This window comes from Doryrhamphus excisus, linkage group LG16 (assembly GCF_037039965.1).
Source record: "Doryrhamphus excisus strain RoL-2023G ecotype Guam linkage group LG16, RoL_Dexc_Guam_v1.1, whole genome shotgun sequence".
Lineage (NCBI taxonomy): Eukaryota > Metazoa > Chordata > Actinopteri > Syngnathiformes > Syngnathidae > Doryrhamphus > Doryrhamphus excisus.
In genome coordinates this window covers 19,034,065-19,051,748 of record NC_136372.1, presented here as the reverse complement: position 1 = coordinate 19,051,748, position 17,684 = coordinate 19,034,065, and the positions used below count along the sequence as shown (strand labels likewise).

The 17,684-nt window shown below is 41.6% G+C and overlaps 3 protein-coding genes across 7 annotated transcripts; all 3 read left to right on the top strand.

The window, feature by feature from the left end:
* Positions 1 to 115: 115 nt before the first annotated feature.
* On the top strand, positions 116 to 4,748 carry ankrd54 (ankyrin repeat domain 54). 3 transcript variants are annotated; one of them, XM_058050087.2, is made up of 9 exons: positions 116 to 281; positions 389 to 798; positions 1,112 to 1,159; positions 1,235 to 1,333; positions 2,213 to 2,284; positions 2,949 to 2,996; positions 3,231 to 3,355; positions 3,486 to 3,593; positions 3,703 to 4,748. In XM_058050087.2, exons 2-9 carry the CDS (start codon positions 438 to 440, stop codon positions 3,775 to 3,777), a joined length of 936 nt encoding a protein of 311 aa, XP_057906070.1. In that variant the 5' UTR covers positions 116 to 281; positions 389 to 437; the 3' UTR covers positions 3,778 to 4,748. The 3 variants fall into 3 exon arrangements, with proteins under 3 accessions (XP_057906070.1, XP_057906071.1, XP_057906073.1); XM_058050088.2 differs by lacking the exon at positions 2,213 to 2,284 and having other exon boundaries at positions 119 to 798; XM_058050090.2 differs by lacking the exons at positions 1,112 to 1,159; positions 1,235 to 1,333 and having other exon boundaries at positions 119 to 798.
* Positions 4,749 to 4,874: 126 nt separating this feature from the next.
* hmgxb4a (HMG box domain containing 4a) lies at positions 4,875 to 12,733 on the top strand. 3 transcript variants are annotated; one of them, XM_058050029.2, is made up of 13 exons: positions 4,875 to 5,128; positions 5,480 to 5,577; positions 6,056 to 6,192; positions 6,313 to 6,388; positions 7,039 to 7,617; positions 8,432 to 8,626; positions 8,761 to 8,939; positions 9,219 to 9,300; positions 9,386 to 9,450; positions 9,555 to 9,645; positions 11,086 to 11,234; positions 11,854 to 11,976; positions 12,124 to 12,733. In XM_058050029.2, the coding sequence occupies exons 2-13, from the start codon at positions 5,526 to 5,528 to the stop codon at positions 12,166 to 12,168; spliced, it is 1,773 nt and encodes a 590-aa protein (XP_057906012.2). In that variant the 5' UTR covers positions 4,875 to 5,128; positions 5,480 to 5,525; the 3' UTR covers positions 12,169 to 12,733. The 3 variants fall into 3 exon arrangements, with proteins under 3 accessions (XP_057906012.2, XP_057906011.2, XP_057906010.2); XM_058050028.2 differs by having other exon boundaries at positions 4,875 to 5,194; XM_058050027.2 differs by having other exon boundaries at positions 4,888 to 5,577.
* A 25-nt stretch (positions 12,734 to 12,758) lies between these two features.
* LOC131103638 (GTPase IMAP family member 7) lies at positions 12,759 to 17,559 on the top strand. Its single transcript, XM_058050083.2, has 3 exons — positions 12,759 to 12,933; positions 13,183 to 13,331; positions 15,151 to 17,559. Exons 1-3 carry the CDS (start codon positions 12,909 to 12,911, stop codon positions 15,991 to 15,993), a joined length of 1,017 nt encoding a protein of 338 aa, XP_057906066.2. The 5' UTR covers positions 12,759 to 12,908; the 3' UTR covers positions 15,994 to 17,559.
* The last annotated feature ends 125 nt before the right edge of the window (positions 17,560 to 17,684 follow it).

Genomic DNA, 17,684 nt, shown 5'->3' with positions numbered 1-17,684 from the left:
CACGCATGCGCATCTGATGCAGTGCTTTATTCGCGTTTTCTGATTGGGTGTCCGCTTGCTTGTTTCTATTGGAAAGGAGCAGATTAACAAAACGGAACGTGATTGGTTAAATTTTAGCACGGGGAGTTGTGACTATTCAATGGGTTTGCGTTTTACTACTGTCGTACCATGAAACGGAAACGTGGAATCGGAGACATTTTGGTTCTGTGACGGGAAGATATCTGCCACTCTTAAAATATTTCAAGTTTCCCCTGAAAGGAAAGCCGTTCATTTGGAGTTGCGTACGTCAACACACCGTGATGTGTTTTCCGTCGTCGTCGTCGTCGTCGTAGGTGCCACATCGTCTCCGGATAATCATGGCGACTTTATTTCCTTTTTGTTCTGGCAGCAATGTGCAGTGTAAACACAGCTCCCGTATGTCATGAACACGAGTGACAATGGACGGGTGGGTTTCAGTCGTTGCACCAGATAATGGTGGATCAAGCTCCGAGGGCGAATACATCGTCGAATCCTGTCCCGAACATGAAACCCAGGAAGTGGAGAACGGAACGCAACGGAGGACTGTGGAGAGGATGGACGACGGGGGATCGAATGTCGAATGTGGGGAGCCCAAAGTGGTGTTGGGACGAGTCGGACAGAGGGACGACAAAGAACTCCGGTACTTGCACTTGTTATGGGAACCGGGGCGAGCAGAGGCTGGAACCGGTGGTATGACAAGCAAGATGGGGAAGGTGACCGGGAGCAGGGCCAGGCGGTTCCACCGAGTCACACGGAATCCTATTGGTAAAGATATCTACGGTAAGACATTGTTTATGTGACAAATACATTTGTAGGGATAGGGTTATTAGCATCATAGCACTATATCCGTCAAATATACTTGGATCTAAAAGGGCATTTAAATTTAAATGACCAGGTTGCTCAGGGAGCTGCAAATTGACACCCCTGAATTTCCTCCAGTTTGTAAATGTGAAAGTGAAGGCTGTCTATACTACATTTCTCAAAAGAGCAGCACACCAGACTCCTGAATGCATGTTTTCCAACTTCCTGCTATATGACCTCATTCACCTTTCCAAAAAGTACATTTTCTGCTTTGAATGTCCTTTCATCACAGCTGTAAAGAGACTGAGGGAAGCAGCGAACAGCAATGACATTGACACGGGTAAAAACAGGTTGCATATTAATTCCACAGAGGCAAAACGAGCTGTGTTTTAATCTTTGAGATGTGTTATTCCAGTCCGGAAGCTATTGCAGGATGACATCGACCCCTGTGCGGCAGATGACAAGGGAAGGACAGCCTTGCATTTTTCTTCCTGCAATGGCAACGAGAGCATTGGTAGGTTGAAGTCAGTAGCTGAAAGAGACATATGGTGGAACCCGTTTTGGTAGGGCCCCGCTTATGTCACAATCTACAATTTTTACAATTCTACAATTTCTACAAAAATCTACAATTTGGAGTAACCAGTTAACCTAACAAACTACATGTTGTTGGAATGGGAACCGGACTACCCGGAGAAAACCGGGTAGAGACTGGGAGAAGATGCAAACTCCACACAGAGATGCCCAAGTGGAGATTCAAACCCATGTCTTCCCGATCTCCTGACTGTGTGGCCAAAATGCTAACCACTCCCTCACTGTGCAGCCACTGTTGGGACTATTAAATACTCAAAGAAGCCTCTACAGCACTATGTACCTTACAGCAAGAAGCACACCACACTTCAGTGATGCCTACATAGCTCTGCAACTCTTCTTCTCTCTTGGGCTGCCTCTAACTAGCAGGTAAACACCACTACCCCCTTGAGCCCAACCCCTGAATCATAGCCGAGAACCATACACAATACTTCCACACATTGAAATTATGCCTCCTGCGTCCTCAATCAATCTTTTACAATTTGAGACCAATTAATCTTGGCATTTGGGGAAATATGCCTTCAGGGACGGAAAAATACATTCATGGAGAAATCTCCTCAATCGGTATATTCGAATAGTTGACCTAACATAATGGATAACACAGTTATGATGGACAGGAGGCAGGTTTATTTATGAAATAATCAATTAAATAATCGTAAATTGTATAAATACGCCCGCAAAAATAGGAATAGGCATTTTGAGAGAGCAATATGGTTGGCCTGACTCAAGTCTTTGTGCTCCCGAGGAAATTCTTCACGACATGCCCTCTAGATAATAAAAAAAACTATTAAACTTCTGTGTGCAGTGCAGTTACTGCTGAGCTACGGTGCAGACCCCAACCAGCGTGACAGTCTGGGAAACACCCCACTCCATTTGGGTAAGAAGAAAGCAAACTTGTACTTCACTACTGGTAATGGTGTCTTGGGACACAAAGGACTATATTTCCACTCGGTCACACATATTAAGTGCTGTACACTGTCCTAAAAATGGCTGAATGACCTAAAATACAAATACAAGACGTTCAGAAAATGCTTTGAAAGACACGTTTATATTGTAGAATTCTTCTCTGGTCACAAGGTGTCAGTAATGTTACACAGAAGAGATAATGTCCACCACAGGAAGTACTGTTAAAAAACAAACAAGAAGGAAGTCTTCCTATGTGAACGTGTGAGTCTATATTATTATTATTTTTTATGCCTACTATATTTGATAATACAAATGTAAAAGTGACTCTAGGGGTGTTATTTCATGTCTACAGGGCTCTAATCATGCTACAAATTGTTTGTAGAAAGTCATAAAAGGGTTTTCTTTGCTCTAACTACAAAAATCTTTCATTCCTACATAAGGAATTCCAATTCATGAAAATCAACTCACCGTCACATCTGGAACAAATTAACAGTGATAATTGAAGGAGTCTTGTGTACTGTTTATATATATTTTTTTAATCGCTTAGATTGGTGGTATTTTTGCATGCATGATGATTTAATCAGCCTAAAATATGATTTTATGTCACATGATCATTTTAACCTGTGTGTCTGCAGCGGCCTGTACAAACCACGTGCCTGTCATCACCACATTGCTGAGAGGAGGTCAGACCACAGTTATTGTCAATGTATAAGTTAATGCAGCCTACAGTATTCGGTCAAAGATTTATTTAAGCTGTGTTTTTAAGACTTATTTATTTTTGAATTTTACAAATGTTATTATTATTATAAATAATATACATTCTTCATACTACGTCCAGTGGCTATTATTCAAGTATTACTGTGTATTTATGGCGAGTATTTGATCATCCTGATTAATTGCCCTTTTTTGTTGCAAAGGGTCCCGTGTGGATGCCCTTGACCGAGCAGGTCGGACCCCTCTACATCTTGCACGCTCCAAACTTAACATTCTGCAGGAAGGAGACTCACGCAGCTTAGACACTCTCAGAGGAGAAGTGACACAGGTAGACGATGAGTTTGTCTGTTTTGTCTGTGAACGAATAAAACATTTAATTGGATTACATTTGCATTTATATTGGTATGATTATATATGATCTGTGGATGTTTTTTTGTTGGTTTTCTTTCACCGCTAAGATTATTCAAATGCTGAGGGAATATCTCAATTTAATGGGCCAAAGTGAAGCTAAAGAGAGACTGGAGCACATTTCCACCCAGCTGCAACACACACGAACCAAAGAGCAAGTAAGATTATTACATGTACAGTATGTATTCCAAATAGTTCAAATGAGATCATGCATTGATGGGTTGTCACAAATTTATGTGTATATTTTTCACCTTTTCATTTTTTTAGGTGGATGAGGTGACTGATTTACTGGCCAGCTTTACTTCACTCAGCCTACAGAAACAGAATTTGGGAGACAGGTAGAGGATTAGAAAGCAGATTTTCTGCTGCGTTTTAAAGCAAGCCTCTGCGCCGCTATCCTGAATACAACTTCTAATAATCTGGACTACAATTCCATTTACAATACTATTGTAGAGCATGTCATTCACAAATTCTACAATTATGGACATATCTCTTCTGATGACAACTTATTGGGTCCCGCCATAGAAATGTTATCATGCAAATTAGTAAAGTATAACAATTATTTTAAAGTGAATGTAAAAATCAAGAAGTTGGCACAACTGCTGTTGTAATGTTTTCTGCCTGAACAGTGAAAGTTGTCTGTGAGGTGCTGGTTACATTCTTGTGCTTCTCTGTGAAAATTTCTGATTCAGGGCTTATTTTGCCCAAAACAACAGCAATGGCATTTGGTTTTATTCACTTCTCCCTTCTTCTCTCATTAGTGCACCAAAGCTTTCCATTTTTCTTTCCTCGGGTGCATCCTCAATTTTTCTTTCATGTGTCTGTTTTCAGACTAAAATCTTGACAAATTAATTTAGGGTGTGCCTCACAAGGCTGACCTCCATTGTGCCAAAAAGGGCAACAGTAATTACTTATTCTTTCTGGGCTTCTGACTGTTCAGCAGCAGAAATCCTGCGGCAGAATGTTTCCCCAGTAGTATACCATATGAGTTGTATTTGAATATATGTTCTTAGTTTCAGGTAGTTAATTGCAAGGGAATTTTATATTTACTTTAAGCTGATAATTCCACTGCACATTTAATGCAGCGTGCACAACCGACTGGTTCAGCCCAGAAGAAGGTGTGATGTGCTGTGTCTATCTCCCTGCATTTGTTTTATCATTACACACATGATTTTATCTATGTGAGCAATTAGGTTTAAAACATTTTTTTTTCCTCACAGGAAACCTGGAATTGCTTACCGTTTGTATTGCATGTTAATGTTTAACCGTTGTGTAAAATGGCTATGTTTGATTCAATAAATGCTTATCTATTAGTGACAGTTGTATTTGTGTTTGTTAGCATATTGAGCTCATGAGTCGCCGCTCATTCCCCCTCATCGTGGATTGGCTGCAGAGCAAAAGCCCCGCCCGTACGTACAGACGTTTTGTTGTTTTGTCGACATAAAAATGGCGCACGGACCCGCGTAATTTAGAGACCTCATTTAGGTGCTTCATTTTTTTCGAAGCACAATTTTCCAAACCTATTAGTATGTTTGAGAAGTAGCATACGACCAACAGTGAAAAGACGAAGAGACGAGAGAAGCTGAATGTTTGCATGCTTGCAGTGCTCGGTGAACGGACACTGCGGCCTAGCTATTACGAAAGCACCGGTCTGTCCTTAGACTATTATCCCGGCAAGACGAGACTACTCACGGTAGGGAGTATTCGAGTACAGGAACTGCCGAGGACGTCGGGTGGTCATGTTCATGGAAGAGAGGGGGTGTGTTTATGTATCATTACGAAAGTAGGCGGGAATTTAAGTTATAGCCATTTGTACTCGATAACATACACGTTCTATCGTTCACACATCTGTTTTCAGCATGTACCGTGTTCTTGGTTAGACTTTTCAGTGTAGGATTTATCTTCAAGAGATGCAACAGAATGTGCTATTGTTAATATCCGCGCAGTTACAGAGGCATAAGTAATAATTCATTTTTAGACACTGATTACTTTCGGACTGAAATTCAACGCATAACTGTTTTTACAAATATGTATTTCTCATCAGGTCAGCATCCTGCTTCCATGCTGCCTGCGACTTCTTAGATTAGTCAATGTACTGTGTGGCAATGGCTTTTGAGGAAATCAACAATAAAGGAGAAATGGGTAATGACACTTCTATATCGCAGTCAGAAATAGCATGATTCATTAATCATAATACTAAATGTATACATCTAGGCCGAGCTAGGAGACCCAAGTTTGATTCCACCCTCCGCCATCTCTGTGTGGAGTTTGCATGTTCTCCCCGTGCATGCATGGGCTTCACCGGGTACTCCGGATTCCTCCCCCATTCCAAAAACATGCTAGGTTAATTGGCCACTCCAAATTATCCATAGGTATGAATGTGGGTGGGAATGGTTGTTTGTCTATATGTGCCCTGGGATTGGCTGGCCACCAGTCCAGGGTGGACCCAGCCTCTCCCCAAGACAGCTGGGATAGGCTCCAGCACCCCCGCAGCCCTCGTGAGGATAAGCGGTAGAAAATGAATGAATGAATGAATGAATGAATATACATCTAATAAAAGGTGTACTACTTGTGAATGAATGTGAATTTGTAAAGTTGTGATCATTTGGTTCTATTTTAGATATTGGGATGGAGGGAGGGAGGAGTCTTGTCGCTGGCCGTAGCCAGAGAGAGAAGAGGAGGTCGTACAAAGATCTTCTACGAGAGGAGGAAGAGATTGCAGCTCAGGTCCGCAAGTCTTCCAAAAAACGCCCAAAGGTGAATTTTTATAACCTCTCAAATAGATCTCTGCTGAATATCAGATATGATATTATATCACATCTTGGTCATTGCACATTTTCATTACTTTTTTTTGGTTTATGTCTCATTACACATTAGGATTCAGAGCTATTCATGCTGTCAGGAGACTCACACAAAAAGAAGAAGAAACATAGCGACGAGTACTATTACAGAGGTGAGAAGTGGGCCTACGAAAACTGTTGTTTCTGGTTTAATAATATATACATGAGACAGCACAGCAGTGGCGGTTCAAAATACTGTTGGTACTTGGGATCTGGATTGAATTTTGTCGGTGGCCTTTCTGGGGGCAGTCTGCATGTTTTCCCTATGCTGTTGTGGGCTCTTCGGTTCCCCTCACAGTCCAAAGCATGTATAATAGGTTAGTTGAACACTTCAGATGTGAATGTAAATTGTTGTCAACTGGGATAGGCTCCAGGTTCCCAGTTTTTAAAAGATGTGCAGCTGACTTTATACAAGGGTTCTCCGGTTTTCATCACCATTAGAGCTGCTTTGACAAAAAGAAAGCAGTTGGTGAGTTATTTGTGTTTTATTTATATGAATGGTGACAAAAGTATCTACAAAAGTAGATACTGTAGTAGATGGACTGTTCTTTTAACCTTTAGTGAGCTACTCACAATCAGGTGGCAAACCACCTGTTGCAAATTGTATTGGCGCTGCCCAGACGAAGACATTTTGATCAGTGTTTACTATCTCAGTACATTTTTACAGAAATGCATGTCAGTCACTTGTGTTCAAGATGAAACTGAGAATGAGATTTTGAATTATTTTATAATTTTTTCTCTGCGTGCTTTATCTTTGGATCAGATCATGATGGACTGGGCCCACCCCTCCACAAAAAGAAGCACAAATCTACAGACCGCTCTCCAACTCTCTCTTCCCCCTCATCCTCCCACCCAGCAGATACAGCTATGGGCCTTCTGCAAGCTATCACATCCCCCCTAGCCACAGGATCAGACCCCACTCCCCACTTACACAAAAAACCTTCCTATCCATCCTTCTCCTCACACTCCTCAAAAGACCGCAAGCGGGAGGGCAGCAGCAGTGGAAGCAAAGGTAGCCACTCCTTTTCTCAATCGCACCTTATGTCTTCATCGTTATCTTCATCCAAGAAGCACTCCTCATCTTCCTCCAAGTCGTCTCTATTCCACGGCGGCGCTCCCAAAGAGGAGCCTTTAACGTTACGGGAGGCTGACGGGCTAAAAATGAAACTGATCATGTCACCAAAGAAAGAGGAAGAAGATACCCTCCCGGTATCACCCAACTTATCCAAGGTGAAGAAGGACAAGGATCAAGATCGGATGGCGATGTCAAAGTCACCCAAGAAGAAACAGCAACATAGTCGAGATCCTCTGCCGGTAGTGGGGAAAGAGGTGGAAGTGGAAGGTAAAGCACCCCATAATACAGTGGTACGAAAAAGTTTGGGCACCCCTGATAAATTACAAATTTCCCCACTGAGGGACGAATAAAGGCATATCTTAAATGTCAAGATTTCCTTTATAAATCACTGGTTGTTGGGATCAGACATTTCAGTTAAACATTTCATAGCAGACGAACACAGATGGTTGAGAAGAGAAATTAAGTTCATATGATTTACAGAAAGTGTACAGTCATTATTTAAAGAAAAGTAGGCATTTGGGCACCGTAACAGAAAACTGACATCAATATTTAGTAGATCCTCCCTTAAAACTCCCATAAAACTCTTCCTATAGCTTCCAGTGAAGGTCTAGATTCTGGCTGAATGTATTTTTGACCATTCTTCTTTCCCAAACACCTCCAGTTGTGTCAGGTTGGATCAAATAGTTGGAACAAATGTAGTGTTCCAATAATTAGTACTAAAGGTATTCAAATCAATAAAACAAGGGTGCCCAAATTTAGGCACCTGCCTAATTTTATTTGAATAATTATTGCACACTTTCACTTGTCTATCTCTGTCTTCATCTGCTAAATTATATACTATTTAACTGAAATATCTGATCCCAACAACCAGAGATTTATATAGGAAAATCTTGGAAATGCCGAAACTTTTTCACACCGCAATAACTGCCTTGCACCACTCATGTAGCTTAATAAAGTAGAGTGTGTGTTGATTTAGCTTGAATAGTTGTTACTACGTCATCCAAATGTTACAGTGATGTGACTCTGTATTACTCAATAACTGTTGTGTCGTGTTTCTTGGTATGTTGTGATCTCACCCAAGGTCATTACGGAGGAGGCATGGGAGCTGACAGCTCTTCGTCGGGAGGAGAGCTGGAGGCGGGTGAACTAGTTATAGACGACTCGTACACACATTTGTCAAAAAAGAAGAAAAAGAGCAAGAAAAGCAAAAAGAAAAAGGACAAGGAGAAAGACAGAGACAAGGACAAGTGTGGGAAGGACAAGAAGCATGGCAAAGGTGAGTTATACCGAATACTTCATTCTTGTATATTTGAAATTGTTTATAATTTGTATACAATTTTACTGTCTATCCTGATGTTTACTGTATGATGTCTAGCCTTAAACATTTAATCCTTTGCTGGCATTATTCAGACTCGTCAAGGAGCCATAGCAACATCCATCCCATTGTCCCTCATAGCGCTGTTGGTCCAATGTACACGAAGGCAGTGCCCATCTCTCACCACCACAGTCAAGGCGGTGATGGATCAATGGAGAAGAAGAAGAAGAAAGAGGAGAAAGATAGAGAGAAGAGTGAGAAGGACAAAGATAAGGTAAGTATATCTTAGCTCAATGATGTATGCCACAACACGAGACCTTAACCCTAAGACCTTCACATTCAAATATGATTTGGTATGAGAGCTGGATAAAAATCTGGTCTTTACTAAGATACAGTAGTTAAGCATAATGTTACAATGAATACCTGACACAGCTCTTCTTTTGGATCGTATAAAACTATACAGTTAACAAAGTTAGCTCCATGGTTTGTATTTGCAAACATATTCCATATTGCTTAATTGTTTCTCACTTGCTCTGTTCTTGTTTTGATTCAGCCCAAGAAGAAGAGTGCATCAGCGTATCAGGTGTTTTGCAAGGAGTACAGGGTTAACATAACTGCTGAACAGCCGGGACTAGGTAAACCACTTGTTGATGGAGCATAACATCTTCATAACACTAATGTTGATAAGCCTCTTCAAAGAACACATCTATATCTTCCTAGTTTTTGGTGAGCTGAGCAAAAAATTGGCAGAGGTATGGAAGAGAATGCCCGAGAAAGACAAACTGGTGAGTGGTTCTTTTAATCCTTTTTTTCCCCTTCATTACATAATCTTGAAAAGCTGTTCAAAGTGTTCATGGTGTGTAATATCTTTCATGTATTGCCTCTGCAGTTTTGGAGGCAGAAAGCTCAGTATCTGCAGCACAAACAGAACAAGGCTGAGGCTACCACAGTTAAACACAAGAGCTCCAGCAAAAGCAAAGGTAAGGCATTAGAAGACATTAAAGGGGAACTGCAATTCATTATTTTTCCCATCATTCACATTCCTTACGTGAAACTTGAACACATTTATTCCCATTTTCTGTGCATTACAACACGAGAAAACAAGTTAAAATTGGCTGACCGCTCACCTCAGCATCATTCACAGATAGAAGAGTGGATACGTACTTCTCAATTTCGCTACAAAGACTCAGCCAGATGCTTGTTTGTCATTAGCAGTTTTTACCCAAGGACTGGAGCACACAGCCATCCAGTTGAGAGTGGGCGTACCCCTAAATAAATGGCTTGTCTCCCCAAATCAACGTCTTAGAAGTGAAAACTCCGCCAGAAAAAGCACAAGACAAATCCACTCATCGCCCACCTCTGTGGCTGTGCTGGATGCTTTTTCATAGACCAGATCGGGAGGGGCGATCTCAGTGACCATCCAATCACTGTTAGTATGCAAATCAGCCAACAGCATCGCGGACTTTGTGAAAACAAAGAAAGTGACCAATAGATAAGTAATAATGAACAAATGCTAAGAAGAAAGATGAATATAAAGTTGGTTGTTAAAAATCCGTCTGTAGGGTATTATTTTTTTATTGTTCATTTTTTCCTAAGGAGGATGAGGAGGAGATACCGCAACTATACCATCAAAGGTTCTCCTATTTGGTGATGTAGAGCAGGACTGCTGGTGGAAAAGCAAGACGCCTGGATTAGCCTGATGCTGCGTTTAATGTAACTGTCAAGAACAGATGATGATCACGAAAATTGCAAAGTGCGCTGGCCACACCTGGTCTACGAAATTAGAACCTAAAGCCTTTTTTTGTTGTTGACGGCTTCATAGTCGAAATAGGTGTGTCCCAATGACAGTAATGTAAACTAGCTCATTTTGACAAATTTTCCCGTGTTATAAGCCACAGAAAAGGGAAAGAAATATTTGTTCATGTTTCACATAAGGATCGTGAATGATGGGGGAAATTCAAAAAAGCGCAGTTCTCCTTTAAGCAGATAATACACTGGTTGGTGGGTGTTTCACTAGATTGGGATCATCCCTGCTCACGGTGCCTAGCACACTCTGTGTGTGGACTGTACACTTGAGCGCCGGTCTGCCTCCCCCTTCCTTCGGTACCTGGGGAAGCAGGTTCATGGAAGGTGTGTTTGTTGTGGTACCCACTGGAAGGGTACAGCTTACCTTGGTCAGGTGTGGCTAGGGCTTATGTTTAGGGTTTGGCCCTCAATGGACTGCATGGAGTGTCTTCTTGTGGCATGACTATAATGAGCCAGTCCTTGTCAGTTGGGCTCACTAGCACGGCATACGCTAGAACTATGCATGCAGACAAATAAAGCTAACAACTAACAAAATTAATTATAGCCTTGAATTTAACCACTCAATAAGGAGATTGCCATTGTCATCATCTTATTTGGTGTCTTTGTCAAATCAGGATTGGTGTCCCAAACCAACAGGGCGCCGGTCACTGTGCCTCTTTCCCCAGCACGTGTCCCTGAGGTTGATCCCATCGATGCAGCTGCGCATCTGCAGCTGCTTGGAGAGTCCTTGTCCCTGATTGGACATCGGCTCCAGGAAACAGAGGTGAGCTCCTGCACAAATATGCATGTGTACATTGAGTGGCTTCATAACACAGGACACAATAGCCACGTATACATGGACCCAAATATTTCAAATGCATTTGGTTTATTTGCTCAAACGGAAAGAATTTCACCTTTGTTTACACCTCATTCCGAAAGAACATATAATCGGATTCACAGGGGGGGAATATTCCTTTCCCCAATCCGATTGAGGTATCATGTACATCATGTACTCTTCTGTTGTTTATTGTTTATATATATATATATATATAACATGTCCAGAGTTTAATTGTAAAATATTAGCAAGATTGAATTTGATCTTTTCCTGTTTAAATGTATCCCGGGTGCGCTCTTTCAGCACATGCTCAGATATGACCCTACCCTAACCCTATGTAACAAGCAGCTTGAGATGTTCTTCAGCTTTAAAAATGGTGGTGAGCAGTGGGCATTGGACTGCTGCAGAAATTGTAGAAGCTTACTTGAAAATATTCTGGTCCTCATGATCAAGTTTTTGCTCAGGTTTCAGTTAGCAACAGATCGGTCCACCCTAAAGCCCTTGCAGTGACAAGTGACTGCTGACGTGCTTTCAGCTGTGTGAGTGATGTTTCTGCATGTTTTTTTAGGGGATGGTGGCCGTGTCTGGAAGCTTGTCTGTGCTTCTTGATTCCATCTTGTGTGCCCTCGGGCCTCTGACCTGTCTCACAGCTCAAATACCACAGTTAAATGGATGTCCCCGAAATGTCCTGGTATGGTATTAGCTTTACACCAATGCATTCACTTTTACGCCATAACTTTCTTTCATGCCAGAAACTGGCCTCATCATAGTTTTTCTCATTTGCTGTCTTTTGTTTCATGTTGCATTTTTCTAACTAGTTTATCTTTTTTCACATCAGTCAAACACGCTGGACAACATTGCTTACATCATGCCTGGGTTGTGAACGAAGGACCACAAGCAAACCGGAGTCAACAAATTCAATGAGAATAGTTCTTGAGAAAAAGCGCCTTTGGACTTTATTAGAAGCCACTGCCTGGACTCTTCTGAAAAATATTTTTAATCTTTTTAAAATTATGTGTTTTTTTAGACCTTGTTATTATATAAATATTTTCATTGTTGTACTTAAAAACATTTTAGTCTCAGCTTAGTTTCATTGTACAGTGTGGATTTGTGTGAAACATTCTTTTTTATGCCGAATGTGTGTGTAGATGCTTTTGTACAGGTCTCCTTTTTTCCGCTTAGTAAAGAAACACCACCTATGTTTACTCCTCATTAACACGCAGCAATTACAATTAACAGACAGGATTAATAAGGTATTCTGTCTGTCTGCATGTCTATAATATATTTGTAATGTGCCTGTTTTTTTCCTTTGATTGTTGGAAAACATGTCAGTCCTTGCTGTTTTATACGTTTGTCACGTGAATTAGTGAATTACAGCAACATTGATTCCTATTAGAAAAAAGTAATTTAATAGCGCCAATAAACTGTGCTGCTTTGTGTGATTTTAATCAAGTGTCGTTGCTCTGTTCTAGCTTAGTTGAGTGTGACCGTGTATTTGGTTAATCACGAGGGTGTGCATGTTAATACAGCCACCGTAGATAGAGCTGTGGAGGGCGAGTCATTCTGCAGGAATGAGGAAGTGTCTGCGCCTCCGTGGCTAAATACAACAGTCAATCGTGCGACATGTCCGTTTCTTGTGCACAAACAGGTAGGCTTGGACATTTGCTTATATGTCGCATTTCTAGCGCTGCGTTGATCACAGGCTACAGATTTTAGCGTGAAAGAAAATTCTGTGAAATTGCGCATAAAGCTAAAAAGGCAGAAGGGGCGCTGGCACATTTTTTACACGTTTGTAGCATCTGTTAATGCCGCGTAAATTGTCATTAAACACTTTTATTTGCGCACAACAGAAATAAATGTGCACAACGTTGTATTCATGCGTGTCGTTTTGGGACAGAGCTGAGGCTGGTCGTGCTGGGCCGGACCGGGAGAGGACGACGGTCAACGGTCTGTAGCATCCTGGGCCTACAAGACAGCCATCAGGGCCAAGTAGATGACCAAACTGAGGAGTGCAGTAAACGCAGAGGAGAAGCTGCAGGTAGACAGGTACATACACCTGACGTCTTGGTCTTAAGGAAAAATACACATACTGTGTATTGCAATTTGGAACTCAATACTCAATACAGTCTAATCGTGATCATTTCTGGTTTATTGGGTCATATAAACACAACACAGTCATGTCAATGACATGAGGCACAATTACTTGTGCACCTACGGTTGTAAACAGTAGAGTTCACTTTATGCACTTTTATATTTTGCCTCCACCTATCACACATGTAGTTTAGGTTACTGATGGTCTAGTGCAGTGGTGTCCAAAATGCGGCCCAAGGGTTGTTTATTGCGCACAGCTTATTTTTTAGTGGACCTCGGCACATTTTGAATTGGAATTTTATTTGAATTAATTTGACACGTTATTAGACACTACACTTTTCTTTTGTCACCTATAACATAAAGCTGAAATATTGAGATGTCTTGGCACATATTGACCTACATTCTGGAGCGCTGCTTGCCACCAGGTAAGGGAGGCAACTGCTTGAGGCTGTAGCCCAGTTGGCGCCCCAGAGGGATGAAATGATGACCATAATGCAGATGAATGCTGGTTTGCACCCCCCAAAATGGCTTTAGTTTCCCTTAACAGAAAATATCTTGTTTATGCCTTCTTTTTCTTGACACTTTTACCCAACATTGTCCAGCCATCCATTTGTTTATCCTCACTAAGGTAAGAGGGGTATGCTGAAGCCTATCCCAGCTGTCTTTCGGTGAGAGGCGGGGTACACAATTTGCCGCCAATGATGTGCATGTATGTTTTTGGAATGTGGGAGGATACCGGAGTGCCCGGAGAAAACCCATGCATGCACGAGGAGAACATGCAAACTCCACACAGAGATTACTTGACATTGTGTAGAACAAAGATATAATTTAATTGTAGTGAGAAACATGTTCCAAACTGTACACACTATTTTGACACATTCAGAATATCAGCGGTAGAAGCAACCAATAACCTCATATGTATTTTATATTAGTGCAACTTTCCTCACATTTAGGCAATTTTAAATGTGTGTCAGGCCAAATTTACAGATGTAGTTTGCACTGTGACCGCCAGATGGCGGAAAAGAGCTTTCAATATAATTACAAATACACGAAGACCTAAAGTTCCTTGTGGTGAATTTGCACAAAATATCTCGAAGGGAATATTAGATTGACACTTTCCATTACAGCTGATGAGAAATAATCTGTAAAGTGCCATGCACTCATACAGTAGTTTTTATAGATAAATTAATTACTGTTCTGGACAGAAAATAATTGAGAGTCATTACATTTCATAATCCGCACAGTGGAAAGTGGCTAACATGTAGGCCACACAGTCTAGAGATTGGGTAGACCTCGGTTCGATTCTCCGCTTGGGCATCTGAGCATCTGTGCGGAGTTTGCATGTTCATACAACGTATGAAGCCGTGCGTGACTCGGTTTTCCCCGGGTACTCCGGTTTCCTCCCCCATTCCAAAAACATATTAGCCTCAAACATTAACTTCAAATTGTCCATAGGTATGAATGTGGGTGGGAATGGTTGTTTGTCTATATGTGCCCTGGGATTGGCTGGCCACCAGTCCAGGGTGGACCCCCCCTCTCGCCCAGTCAGCTGGGATAGGCTCCAACATACCCTTGACCCTAGAGAGGATAAGTGGCAGAGAAAATGGATGGATGAATACATTGTGTCATTTTTTTCCTCCAAATGCGTGTCTCTTGTCTCGTGTGTCATTCTACATTACTGCCCATGCAAACAGAATAATAAAGAATTTCCTCTTACAATAATGAGAAATATCTACTTTGATAATGGCCTTGTCCCCTCGCAATGTTTGTGTAGGTGCTGGTGGTGTCCAGCCCAGACTGGTTCAGTACAGATTGCCACCCAGAAGAAAGAAGAAGGCATATCTCCTCCTTGATCACATTATCATGCCCAGGGCCGCACGCTTTTCTATTATGTGTGTCTGTGAACCAGCCGGCTGATGGCGAGACCAAAGCACTGGATGTCCTGGAGAAGCTGTTTGGCACCTCTGCAGTCAGCAGAAACACCATCCTCCTCTTCACCAACATGGAGGAGTTGGAGGAGGACGAGAGGCTGGAAGATTACCTGGTCACATGGCGCAAGGACCTCCAGGTGCTGCTGGAGAGATGTGGCGGTCGATATCACACCCTAGAGACCCGGAGTGGAGATTCAGAAGCTCTTGAGGGGATGTTGGAGAAGGTTGAAGAAGCAGTGAAGGAGAGCGGCGAAGAGCACTTTAGCAGCCCTCTGTATCAGGAGGTTGAAGAACAAGTGCGGAAGAAACAGGTTGAAATAGTGAGGGAAAGGAGGAAAAATGTACGTGATCCCTCATTTTTGGGAGACTCTGAGGTGACTGATGAAGAGATGGAGGAAGCTCGGGAAGAGGCAGAAAGAAGCATAAGAGACTTAAATGTGGACTTGGATCATATTTTCCCTTCATCCAGCATCTCACCTTCCTCCCCTCCTGCCTCTTTTCTCAGAGGCTTCTGGGAGACGTTGGTGGCCTGGTTGAAGTGGCTCCCCACACTGGTGAGAAGGGAGGCCCTGCTGGGAGCGCTGGTCGGCCTCTTTGTCGGTGGGCCCTTTGGAGGCATGGTGGGGGCCACCGTAGGATCAGTGGCTACAGAGGTGGGCCGGAGGAAAACACAGAAAACCAAATAGATGAGTGGAGCAGATAATGCAATTATTATGATTATGATTATTATTATGCCTGAAGTTGCACCTTGAAGTCACTAAACTGTGTTCAGCATACACCAATGTATTACCAAGATTACCAGCTTACATGTACGTATTACTACACCAACACTTCTATATTGTAGCTTTGAATGTATGCGATGTCTATTTCCTCACGGAGGGACGAATAAAGGTATAGCTAAACTAAGCTAAACTAATCTAATCTAATCTAATCTAATGAGATGCACTGCATTATGCCATTGCTTTTTAAATTGATGTATGGTAAAGCCATCAATAAACAAAACCTAGCTAGACCAAGATTCCTCCACCATTTTCAAATTATTATGCAGTTAGTTTTCAGTTTTAACATTTTCATTGCACTAGATCCCTGCTATTCTTCAGGGTTACCTTCTAAGACTTGTGTGAATAGTGAAAAGAAACACAGGCACCCATTAAAAATGACTTTAATTAAAACATTTTAATACAAAATTTAAACAAATTCTGACTAAAAGCCCTATAATATATAAGTCTCAAATATACTCCCCACTAATGAATGATGTTGAATGAAAGATGATTTATGGAACAGATGGAATGGGATACACAGTCTCGCCTATAGCCTGATTGTCGTCTATCGCGACAACCGCAATGCTGTCTTCTGCTGCACCGCCTCCCATTTTGCACTAAACAGGCTATCATTCTCCGACAGCTGCCTTCCTCTAGCACGTCAACATAAACGGCACTGCCCACCTGTAGTATATCGACTTACCATCATATGTTAACTTGTGTTCACATCACTGTAAGTTTTGGGTCCGGATTGTAAGAAAGTAGATTGTTGATTGTTAATGTATCGATATACATTTTTACCCACCTGAGGTGAATGAGATGGGTTTCCTGCAAAATAATTCTGCAGCCAAGAAGTCAGTAATGAGCAGAATAAGAAAAAATACATTTTGATAAGAAATGTTCAAATAGGTGGGGATCCACTGTCCTAATCTTACTTTTCTTTGTTGATTAGCCGGGAAAAATGGTCACCAAAAATAGTTCCTTGCTCTGTGGTCGACAACACATTTTGGCCAACCCGAGGAATGACAATGATCTTTGAGATGACATCATTACGGAGATTTGAAGCATGTGTCCAAGAAAATCGTGTCAGTTTTGCTTGACCTACTTCTTTTTTATTTATTTATGAGGGTAAGTAGTGTCCCTTAAGAATAATTAATAATTGTAACTATACTTATTTAATAAATGTTGACTGATGAAGTATTCACTGAAAACTGCAAACAGCTGTAAAGAATTAAAACCATCCATAAAACCTGCTAATGTTGTATAAATATTGACTATTCCTGTAATAAAATAATTTTAAAAAGTGTATTATATGAAATATCACCACGTGGTGGCGACACTAACACCTGTCATATTATTAGGTGCACCTGCACTATTTAATGAACACAATGCTAACAACATGTTTACTATTGTGGTTGTAGTTTGCAGTGGTGCAGTTTTGCATCATGTTGAAATTTGTTCCAATTATTGTACACCACGACAATATCAATAAAGTTACCCCCAATAACCCCCCCTGCACGAATCTATGGGGGGACCAATTTTGCACTAGGGCCCATATTCTCAGCTAATGCAGAAAGGAAGCACATCGCCGCCCAGAGACGCAGAGCACCGGTCAG